The sequence below is a fragment of the Plodia interpunctella genome, chromosome 28 (assembly GCF_027563975.2).
Source record: "Plodia interpunctella isolate USDA-ARS_2022_Savannah chromosome 28, ilPloInte3.2, whole genome shotgun sequence".
In the NCBI taxonomy this organism is placed as follows: Eukaryota; Metazoa; Arthropoda; class Insecta; order Lepidoptera; family Pyralidae; genus Plodia; species Plodia interpunctella.
This window is the reverse complement of record NC_071321.1, coordinates 4,114,355-4,126,767: the sequence shown is the minus strand read 5'-3', so window position 1 is coordinate 4,126,767 and position 12,413 is coordinate 4,114,355. Positions and strand designations below refer to the sequence as shown.

The 12,413-nt window shown below is 34.8% G+C and overlaps 1 protein-coding gene across 4 annotated transcripts in view; it reads left to right on the top strand.

The window, feature by feature from the left end:
* LOC128681746 (uncharacterized) overlaps nucleotides 1-12,413 on the top strand; it is a 34,567-nt gene that overhangs the window by 9,285 nt on the left and 12,869 nt on the right. For all 4 annotated transcript variants that reach the window (XM_053765885.1, XM_053765884.1, XM_053765886.2 and 1 more), the window contains exons 2-5: nucleotides 3,692-3,824; nucleotides 6,091-6,178; nucleotides 9,236-9,424; nucleotides 11,419-11,664. In XM_053765885.1, the coding sequence (XP_053621860.1) occupies nucleotides 3,692-3,824; nucleotides 6,091-6,178; nucleotides 9,236-9,424; nucleotides 11,419-11,664 (656 nt within the window). The remainder of the gene's footprint in view (nucleotides 1-3,691; nucleotides 3,825-6,090; nucleotides 6,179-9,235; nucleotides 9,425-11,418; nucleotides 11,665-12,413) is intronic.

Genomic DNA, 12,413 nt, shown 5'->3' with positions numbered 1-12,413 from the left:
ATAATATTAGTTAAGATAGTCTTTATAGTCGTATTTCTCATGGCTGAGGGTTGTGATCGTTACGTGGAATGAAACACGTAACGACTTTCATGGGCAGCATTAATGGAGTGGTTTACCATTGCTTTCTCCATTTCACACACAAGTTGATAAACACTAGTGCGTATGCGACTACTTGTCACTAGATGCTGTATGTAGTCGTAAAAGTCATGTCAGATACCTTTAAGCGACTTGAATAAAAACTGACACCAGTGTTAGCAGTAACACACTCGAAAAGAAGAAGATATAAACATATATTATTTACTAGCTTTTGCCCACGGCTTCGCCCGCGTGACTTCCCGCGGGAGCAGTTATTATTCCGTGATGAAAGGTACCCTTCTCCGTACTCCAAACTACATGTATGAAAAATTTCAAGAAGATTGGTTGAGTAGATAGATCGTGAAGAGGTAACAAATAAACTTATTTTCGCATTTGTATATTAGTTAGGATTATCACGCTTGTGTGGCGTGTGGTTCCGCCCTAGTATAGGACCACTCCATACCCTCTCATGAGTGTCGTACAAGGCTATTAAGGGACATAATACCTTTAGCAACGGTTGTGAAATCACAGGCGAAACTTCATAATTGTAAGACTATATTCTCACGCTCATCCCGGGCTTCGCGGCCTCACAGCGCCGAATACAACTGGGAGAGATAAATATTATCAAGCCAAATTGATTAAAACTTATATATTGACTTAGTTGTATAATATACAATCAAAATTCTACTACATTTAAAAGAATATGACGTGAAAGAGTGCCTGTGATGGCCTAATTTCTGAATAAATGATTTGATTTTGAGTAATTTTTTTTTATAGAATCCCCTTTCTTTTTATCATAAATAAAATAAATAAATAAAAATAAAAATGTGAATTGGGTAAACATAAATTTTACATTTGAACAAGTTGTGGGAGCTTCCTTTTAAGCAAAGTGTGCTTGTGCCAGGAAGCTCCGCTCTTTCATAGCTAGTTATAAGAATATTTACCTAACAAATTTTCCAATTCCATCCACAACCAAAGTTTCTCCTCAGCTTTTAATTTAATTTGAGAACTTTATTGCACAAAATTACAAAAAAAATATTTGTACAAAAGGTGGACTTAACGCCATATAGCGTTCTCTACCAGTCAACCATTAGACCAAACAGAAATAGCGAGGTGGTACCATAATGTGCAAATAAACAAAGGGAAAATAAAATAAAATTAAAAGAAAATTTACTCTATTTTAAAATAAGATAAAAATAATAAAAAATATATATGTAAGCATATAATAAATATATTGATAAACATAAATACAGTTTCACAAGGATATTTTTTAACTCGTGGATAATGTTTTGAGGTGACATTAAAATGCCGCTAAATATAAATAAGTAACATTTGGAAAAAAATGTTTAAATCTTGTTTAAACTTAAAACAAGCAAAACCGTGTTAAAAGTGCATAATGTAATATGATTATATTACTGTAAACGAAATGCAGGAGTATATTATATATATATATTTTGTGGTAATAAACATTCAAAGTCACCTTAGAAAAATGAATATTTTTAAATAATGGTTGAATGAAAACCATGCTAAGAGATCTAGGAGATTTTTTTTAAAGATTGGTATAAATTTAGAAATATATTTATTCAGTTAATCAAGATATTATATTTAAATACCAAACAATTTATAAACAAGTATATAAATTATTTTTAAGATGTATAGTTAGTATAGTTTTTAATTTAAATTAATATAATTTTATGGTTAATTTAATATCACGCATACATACCAAATTTCATCAGAATCGGTCCAGAGGTTTATCCGTAAAAGCGTAACAGACAGACTTTCGCAGTTAAATTTCTCTAATAATTTTGACTCCTTACCAAAAATTGTTCGGCCACGCGAACGAAGTCGCGGTCATAGTTAGTATAATATGGATAAAATTCAACTGATTGAAATCCTTTGATTGCCTTTTTCGGTTTGTTCATAAGGTTTGACTGGCACAGAATGCTTTTTGGCATAAGTTAGTAAGATTGCACAAAAGTTAACAATTCTTGTGCAATCTTACTAATATTATAAATTATGAAAGTCTGTGAGGATGTGTTTGTTTGTTTCTTTGTGTGTTTGTGTGTTCGTTTGTTTGTTACTCTTTCACGCAAAATCTACTGGACCAATTGTTATGAAGTTTGGTACACGGCTAGAATATAACCTGGAATAACACATACTTTTTATTCAGAATTTCCCTCTAGAGCGAAGCACCAGGGCGCAGCTAGTAAAGTATTAAAAAATAAATGAATAACATAAAAACAAATGTATTCCAATTCCAACCACAATATACCCGGCCTGATTTAATAATAAGTTTTGGGATTCCCCAAAATACATAATGTTTTCCTATATTTTTTTTCAATTAACTAAGATTAATCTCTTCATTCTCATTCTATCTCCATACTGCTCAGTTTTGATGTGAAAGAAAGCCAGACAAGCAAACATTTTCACAATTATAATATTAGTATGGATTGTAAAATATTTACCCTAAATCTCCACTGTCTGTCTGTCACCAGGCTGTTTCTCATGAACCGTGTTAGTTGACAGTTGACATTTTCACAGATAGTATCTATAGTCTATACTATTATATAAAGAGGTAAGCGTTTGTGAGTTTGAGAGTTTGAGAGTTTATGTTTGAGGCGGGTAATCTCCGAAACTACCGAACCTATTTCGAAAATTCTTTCACCGTTAGAAATGTACATTATCCGAGATTGCTATAGGCTATATTTTATCTCAAAATTCCCACGGGAGCGGAGCCCCGGGCCACTTCTAATAATTTATATAACTACAAATACTAAAAACAGAATAAAATAAAATTTCAACGGGGTTTCCATACAACAATCGTGAATTTTCCTATTTCTATAATAATTTCTAAAGGCCCCTCCCGGCTTCGCTTGGGTAAAACCATAATAAAAAAATAGCGTATGTTAATTTTGAAAGTTTCGTTTGTATCTGTGCAAAGTTTGTTCAAAATCGATCCAGTTGTATATGAGGTTATTTATTACAAACAAAAAAAAACAAAACTACAAATATTTTCCCTTTATAATATGGATGGTACGGAACCGTTTGAGCGAGCCAACTCGCACTTGGCCGGTTTTATCTTTTTTGTTGTGAATGACATATATTGTATATATAATAACATTGTGGTCAACATTACTCATATGTGAAGATATTACGTAAAATGAAGAATGAAGTGACTCAACAGTTGTCACAAATATTTAATTTTTCAATTGTCAACAACATTAATAATTATAATTATTTATAGATGCGAAAGTCTGTTTGTCTGTCTATCACGCTATCACAGATGTACAGATTTTGAATTAACGGCCCGTTAAAAAAACCTGATTCAAAATCCGTTGCGTAGTTTTCAAAATAGAAGCGACATTTTTTTCCATACTAATATTTTAAAGAGAAAAGATTTGTATTTTTGTTTGTAATGGATAAAGTAAAAAACGACTGGCTCAATTTTGATGAACTTTGGCACAGTGATAGACGAAACCACCTGGAGTGTCATAGGCAACTTTTTTATTATGGTTTTACCCGAGCGAAGCCGGGACAGACCTCTAGTATACTATGTAGTGAAGACGTTCGTCTACGACGAATTAATATCAACAAAAAAATATCATCTTTTTTACAGGACAATGGAAGACCTTGAGCAAGGACGCCATTCCGTCTCAGAATCTTCCCAAGCTGAACGCGGACGGCACAGTGATGGTGATCAGGAAAAGTCGCACGATCAAATACAGGGAGCCCGCGAGGCGCGAGCACAGGTAGGGGATGACATTGGTATTCATCTTACCCCACATTTGCACTCAGCCCACTGTCACTTCTGCTGCCGCTGCCGGAAATACATCCCTAAATACTTCTGCGGCAATAACGACGCGAGTGAGCGCTTACACTCAGTCTTCATATTCTTATCTCTCTCTCTCTCTCTCTCTCTCTTCTTTATTCGCTTGCAAATTATACAAATTAACAGATTAATAAACAAATTGTTGTAGTCGGGTAATAAAATGCAGCGTGGCACGTTCTATTTTGATCGTATTGCTGCGGCAACGAGCGAGAATGTAAACACTCGCTCGTGCTCGCCCGTCCTTTGATTTCGGCGCGGAAAAACCGACAATCGAGGGAGCGCCGGGCAGCGGCAGTGACAGCGCGAGTGACCTATTTACATACTCGTGCTGCCCACTGGGTGCTCACGTCCCTGCCCAATAGGGCTGAGCGTAAATGTGGCATTAGCGTGTCGATTCGGCGAATCCCAACTAATTCTACTTTGTAGAACTACTGTGTACTACTGCAAAAATAAATTTTTTGTATGAATGTATGTTTGTTTTTTCGTTTGAACCGCGATAACTTTCAACCGTTGGTCCGATTTTGATGAAATTGAAAAGGTATGTATGTAGCATATACCAATAGAATTTTCAGTGCGTGAAGCGTCAAAATCGGTTCAGTCGTTTTTGAAATATTCACAATTTTGTAAAAAAAATATTGTGTTCGCGAGGTCTAATTTAGCGACCTAATGGATTCAACAAGTCCAAACATGGCTATGATACTTACGATGTTCCATCATGAAGATCCAGCTCATATCTCCCGGCTCCATCATCAGATCAGCTCGACTGCACCATATTATTGTATTGTCATCAGAACTACATACAGCTGCCAATTTTCATGACGCTGCGATCCTTGGAAGATGGTTAAATTAGTCACCTTACATTCCATTACATAGTTTCTTACATACACTCAGATCGACTTAATAAAAGCGTGTTAAAATGTGATGCGGCGTTAGTGAACAGGTTGAACCCTCTAGAGGTCAAACGTAGGCTCGCCCATGAAGGGTTCCGTGTTGCGGTTTACGATTTATGACGTATAAAAAAACTACTTATTAGATCTCGTTCAAACCAATTTTCGGTGGAAGTTTACATAGTAATGTACATAACATATATTTGTTTGAGTTTTATCATTCTCTAATTTTAGAAGTTACAGGGGGGGACGGGACACATTTTACCACTTTGGAAATATAAATTCAAATTCAAAATTCTTTATTCAATTTAGGATGATATACATCACTTATTGACGTCAAAAATTACTTAAACTAAGTCTACTGCCGGCTTCCAAAGCGCAGGCGAAGAAGAAGCGGCGCAACAAACTTCACCGCAGCCTTTTCTCCAAGGACGTCAATTAACAAATATAGGTCTTATACATATATTAAAAATTAGGAGGACGAATTTACATCATTATTATAATTAAATTAGATTAGAAACCTCAGTATAATTTTTGAAGACCTATCCATAGATAGCGCACACGCGTCTCATAAAAAACAATTTTGAGTTTCACTTATAAGTTCCATACTTAGAACTGAAACTCAAAAATTTATATTTTTTTTTACCTCCAAAATTTATTGTTTTTTTTTTTTCTATTTTTATATATACATACATATAATAAATATACTTACCAAGTTTCGACAGTATAGTTCTTATAGTTTCGGAAAAAAGTGGCTGTGACGGACAGACAGATAGACAGACATGACGAATCTATAAGTGTTCAGTTGTTTGCCATTTGGCTACGGAACCTAAAAAAATGTGACATTCACAATTGAATGTGTCTCATCACGTAAATTAAGTTTAAATACATTTTATTTTAACAAGCTCCTATTTAATTTCACCTGTACCGATGTTTGTTTGTCTGTAACCAAATTTTGCATGTTACATTTCTACTTCCAGTTGTCCTACAGAGTTGAAATTTCCCACGTCACTTCAGTTTCCATGACAATGTATTACTGTGATAAGCATGACCTGATGGTGCGCCCAGGATCAGTTTCCAACGAGGGAACTCCTCAACGGTTTACGGCACTGACATGGGTTTTTTGTCGGGCGTTAAATGCCACGAGATCTCTCAGACGACAGTGAAAGCTTGTGACAAAAATGACATTTTTGTAAAATAGTTTGTACACTATTGAATATGGGGGCGCCGAAATATCGCCCAGGGCGTAAGTAGCACTAGCGCCGGCACTGCCAATAACTCTCTCCTCCTTTGTTCCAGTGACAAACAGGAAAAGTGGCAGTTGCAGACACAGCACCATCATCAAACTGTAGCAGAAACTGTGGTCAATGATTCACAGGATCCTAACGTGAGTATTAGTTTATGTGTCCACATTACCTTGTTTGTTCAAGCTATATGTCCCTTAAACGCCTTGTACGATATCCGAGGAATATGTGGAATGGTCCTATTGTAGGGCGGGACCATACACCGAAAAACTGTCGAACTTCTGTATTATGAATGTTTAAATTTATTTGCTCCACAGTGAGTGGGAAGAATTTAAACAGGCTATACGTAAAAAAGCAAAATACTCGTAAAATACAGTATTCTTTCGAAGTACTTGCTGCGGCCCAGGCCTTCGCTCCCGTTGGAATTTCGCGATAATAAGTACCCTATGTGTTATTCCAGGTTATATTCTATCCGTGTACAAAATTTCATAACGATCCGTCCAGTAGATTTCGCGTGAAAGAGTAACAAACAACCTTACAAACTTTCGCATTTATAATATTAGCTTAGTAATATGATAATAAAAAAAAATATGCAAACACTTTTTACTTAAAATTAACTTATGAAATATTGATAGATGTAATTGTAAATATTCGAATTTAATGATATTTGCAATTAAATTTTTTTGTTCACGTGCTCTCTGCACCTCTATTATATCTAAATTGCTATAACAGGGCTAACAATTGTACTTTAATATTTTATTTCATCATATAAACAAGTTATTTTATCACTAATAATACTTGTAAACGTGTAATTGTATGTATAATAAAAATAATGCAAAAATGCTTACCAAAGTTGTCACTAGATGGCGCTGAAGCAAATTAGAACGCGCTATGGTTTCGCTCAGGGAATACTCCTAGTGGGTTTGACGCCAACTTCGTTTCGAATGCTATTGTTGGATAAGCCAAGGCTATTTATCCCTTATAGTTTTTTTGGACCTTCGTTCACATTTTCCGTGTGGATTGCGAAGGGTTAAATATAAAAAAAAATATGTGTGTATTTTTTTTTTTACATATGCAATTTTTTAACGCCAGTTTACCAATGTCATCAACAAAACGAATTCGATTTCCGTCTCTCCTTTCAAAAGAGCCCCTGATTTTCGAAAAAAAAACTTCATATAAATAACACTTTACAATGTTTAAGATAAAAACACGTTGCACCAAAATGGATTTCGCTCAGCATTGTGTCCTGGCGTGAACCGGGACGCTGGTCTTCCGCGAATACCAAAGTACTTGTAAACTAAAAGTTAAAAAATATAAAAAAAAAAGAAAAGGGTGGCGCTGCCTACTCAACATTATGTCAAATTTCATCAAATTCGCTCCAGCGGTTTTATGAGGTCCCGTTTTAGGATTAAAGTCTTTTTGTTCAGCTTACATTATTAGAATAAAATATTGTAATTATACTCTGAATAATGTTAATTTCACAGTATAATTTTTAGTCGTAGTCCATTTTTTTTTTGTTAATTTTCAACAATTTGCTGATTAAAATTAAAAGGCCCTCTATTTTAAGTAAACATTACTTGCAATGAGTATTATTTTTGTTTTAAAAGTATAATAAAAATTAGGACAAAACATAAAATAAATAAAAAATATCTAAACACAATCGATACAGCTTAAAGTAATTTGATTGACCGCTTCATATTATTGTTTGGTCAATCGTGTTTTTATCTATTTTTTTTATCGATACTGACACATTTATTTATTACTTATAACAATGTGTTTTCGCATACTTTTTGTCCATGTACTTTATCCACATAATTTTGTTATACTACATTAAAAAAATTATAAAAAAAAAAATCGAATGACTGACGTGATAGAGACTAACACAGTTTAAATGAGTATCTTTCGACATTATGATAATGAATAATATTCTTATTGAAGTCTTATTTGTTAATAAATGCTTAGACAAAATAGATAAAATTTTGCCTTGGCACAATAGGCTAGCCAAATTTTTGTTTTAATTACTATACGAAGGCAATTGATAGAAACACCAGTGAAAAAAATATTGTGATAATGACAATGCTTTCGAAGATATGACAAAAATAAAATCACACTTTTTAGATTCGTCCAAATGCTCCATACTAAACGGCACGAACAAGTGACGTCACAACGTGCTAAAATCTTCGCGAAAGAAGATATGTTTGTTCGACAGCTACATTAAATATTACGTTCATGGTGATGACTGCTTAATAAAAGTTGTTACAAAATTTTAGTTTTTTATGATGGTCGAGTTTGTTTTTATAATTTCATAAGTACTTTCCAACCAAGTTTAAATCTTCGTATTTAGATCCAGCTGCATTGTTACAGTCTATGAATTATCATAATGATCCTAAATATGTCTATTTCACCTAGATTATACAAATTTTTATCAATTCTCTGACCTTGTCAAATACCCTATTACATAAAACGGCTAAACGCGCCCTGTAAGACCGCTTTCAAAACACTAAGGGACAAAAAATAATATCGCTCGTGTCAGGATTCTTCTCGTGTATGTCTAATTCGCGTTTCTCTGTCGCTATCACCGCGCCATCGAGGTTCATGCGGGGTAACTTGATGTGCTGTTGACTGTACGAGCGAAACGAAATGTCCATATATCTATTTTTTTTTTCTGTAAAATTGCGTATTAATAAATAAAATAGAAGCGGTAATGGTTAAGACGAGAATGTAACTCTACTTTGTTAGTAATGTACTCACCTGGTACACTATTGTGGGTAGTCGCTGGGTAGTAGGGGCTGCCTTGTGGCTGTAGGACACTTTCACATCCTGTATACAAACAATGTTAGCGGTGGTGGTGGTGTAATGGTTAAGACGCCCGCCTGTGGATCGAAAGGTCTCAGGTTCGTATCCTACTCGTGCCAAATGAGTTTGTATACCAATCTGACTCGTATATTGTAGTTTTCATCGACCACCACTTGCTTCCGGTGAAGGAAAACATCGCGAGGAAACCTGCACACTGGTGGACAGTTTAGTTCACTAGTGTGTATGCGACTACTTGCCACTAGATGGCGGTAAGAAGTCGTAAAAGTCATTTCAGGCGACTTGAATAAAATCTAACATCAGTAATTACAATAACACACTCGGTCGATATGATGATCTGTAATATTACTGAGCCGTGAGTAATTTTACCCCTTTTTCATCCCCAGGTCACATACCGTCTACAATCGCTGACGTCAATACAGAACATAACACCGAAATCGAAAAAGCAGGATGCCTTTATGCAAACTGACCCGGTACAGTCCGAGGAGGATGATACACAACCCCACAACAGCTACAGTGAACCGTCTGAGAAATCATACACGTCTGAACCCGTGGAGTATCCGATACAGAATCAGGTAATTTTGTACCTAGCTGTTTAGCCGCCACTTGGTCAGCGTAGAATAAAATAAATTTATATAAGACCATCATTGTACACTTATTGGCAAATAAATGAATATGAATAAAATAAAGCTTTATTTCGTTAACAATATGTGTTACAAATATGGTTTGAGCTCTGCCTATCAAGCATAAAAATGCTTGTGCCAGGCAGACCTTAACATTCGTTGTCGATACAGGGTTACTGGTATCTAACGCATAACCTTCCCAAGGCTCATAAGGTACATAGAGACTAACATCTTTTGTTGTACGACTTTTGTCTAAACTTAATAAATACATACATTTTCCTTTTATTTTCAGTTTTAATGTCGTTTCTATATAACATTAACTCTATGTTCTATTCCGCTACATAACGCTACTGTACTGTCTCGTGTTGCTCGGCTGTTACATACAGTTAACATGTGTAGAATCGCAAATTAGATTGTATTTTTTTATATGAAAAAAACTACGAATCACGAAAAGTCGTAGAATAAAAGTCGCTTGTTTTGATGTCACAAGTAGTCTTTAGGAGGTTTTTGCATTTGATACCAGTAACCCTGTATATTACAATATTAATAATATCATACGCTAGAAACAATACTAGTGTTAGTGCCATATTTAACGACAAAGTTGGCAATATAAAAATTGGAAGATTTTAAAAAATATTTTTTATTAAGAGTTCAATCTGATTACAAGTGAGATATTTCAACCAGTCGGCCACTGTCTTTAAATAAATATATTAGGACAAATCACACAGATTGAGCTAGCCCCAAAGTAAGTTCGAGACTTGTGTTATGAGCTACAAACTCAACGATACTGTATATTATAACAAATACATATATAGATAAATATCCAAGACCCGGGCCAAACGGAGAAAATATCATTTTCCATCATGACCCGACTGGGGATCAAACCCGGGACCTCTTGGTTCAGAGGCAAGCACTTTACATACACAAGAACCACTGCGCCACCAAGGTCGTCACTTTCTTTTTGATAATAGTTACCTAATTACATGATAATAGTATGTATGTATGTATAAAATTAAATATATAAATGCATTTACACAAGAAACAGCCATGATCTAAACGATCAATTTTATTTACAGTAACATTTAGTATATATTTAGTTTCAATTAATATAAAAATAATTGAAACGCTTTCTGACTCCAACAATTGTGACGTCACTTGTGCCCACTGTCATACAAGACCAATATATATATATTTTTTGTGTTTGACACATGGAAATAAGTATCAGATTTGGATTAATGGCGACTACCCAATTATATGTTTTGTGATTAATGTGTTTATCCATGCCAGCTTGCTAATTTCTAGGACCAATATTTTTATGTGATAGCCAATTAGGTCGCCTTTGTTCGTCTTTTCAACACGATTTTCATACAAAATTTCAGCCCCCATTGTAACATTTTAGGGTTAACAAAAGTAGCTTATGTTTGAATGAAGATCTTTAACTACATGTGTACCAAATTTCATCGAAATCAGTCCAGCGATTTAACCGTGACAGCGGAACAGACATGATATTCATACAAACTTTCACTCCCATTTAGGGGCTGATTTTTGAAAAAGATATTGCCCATGTTTGAACGGGGTTCTTTAACTACATGCATACCAAATTTAATCACAGTCGGTCCAGCAGTCTAGCCGTGAAAGCGGATCAGACAGACAAACTGTCGCTTTTATAATATTAGTATGGATTGAAATTGTTTGCTTCACAATATTAAGTCCGTTTTATTTGAGTGTCGATTTTATGTGAATTGCAAATCCATACTAAACGCGTTTATCGATAGCGTTTCGATAGACTATCGATAGTTTGAGAAAATACAATAGTATCGATAATTGTCCATATTATCGATATGCAGATCGATAGTATTGCCTTTTTCGCATTAAACTCGATAGTCAAACTATCGACTATTATTATCAAATATCCGTATTTATGAAATAAACTTTACATCATTCAGGAGTTCCCTAAAAACTACGAGGTCCCAAAAGACTATACCAAAAACGATGATGATTATATACCTAGGACTAACGAGGAATATAATAAGGAGGCTGAGAAATATGCCCTTGGAAGGAAGTCGCATAACGGTTACGAAAAACCGGTTATTGACGGTTTCCAAAAAGGCATCTTGGATAGTTACCAAAAAGATGTTTATACTTTCGAGAAGAATTACAGGACGGAGCCGTATTATCAGAATGGATATCAGGTATGTAATCCGTTGCGTCAACTCGTGAACGGGTGCTGCGTTCACGAGTTGACGCGGCACACTTCGCTAGAACTTTTATTTCGCACAATAAAACATAAAATAAATATATGTAGATGTCTAAAATAAAAAAATACCATAATATTATGTCACTTTAATTGATCAATCAATACTATATCTATTATTATAAAGGGGTAAGCGTTTGTGAGTTTGTATATTTGTGGCGGGCAATCTCCGGAACTATCGAACCAATTTGAAAAATTCTTTCATGTACATTATCCAAGATTGCTATAAGCTGTATTTTATCTCAAAATTCGCGCGGGAGCTAAGCCCCGGGCGACATCTAGTGTTTGATGTTTGGATGACAGATTTTAACTCGGGTTCTATGCATACTCAAGTGCACAAGTGCAACTATAACTATAAATATAAAAATTGACTGAAAAAATTGATTGAATTTATGCACATCACATTGATTTACCTGTTAAACCGTAACAGAATTAACCCATTATACGCCTTAGAAAAACTTTAGGCGTCCGTCGGAAAAAAGCCTGAAACGCTAACGACTTATTAACCTGTAAGCTTTCCTAACATATTCTGCCATTTAAGTTATGTGACGTCTAAAGGTGGCACAGCGTTCAAAGGGTTAATATTACAAGCTTTTGTCCTTGGATTTGTCCGCGTAATTTTCGTTCCTTCTCCATATTTCAAACTACATGTATGCAAAATTTCAAGAAGATCGGTTGAGTAGATAG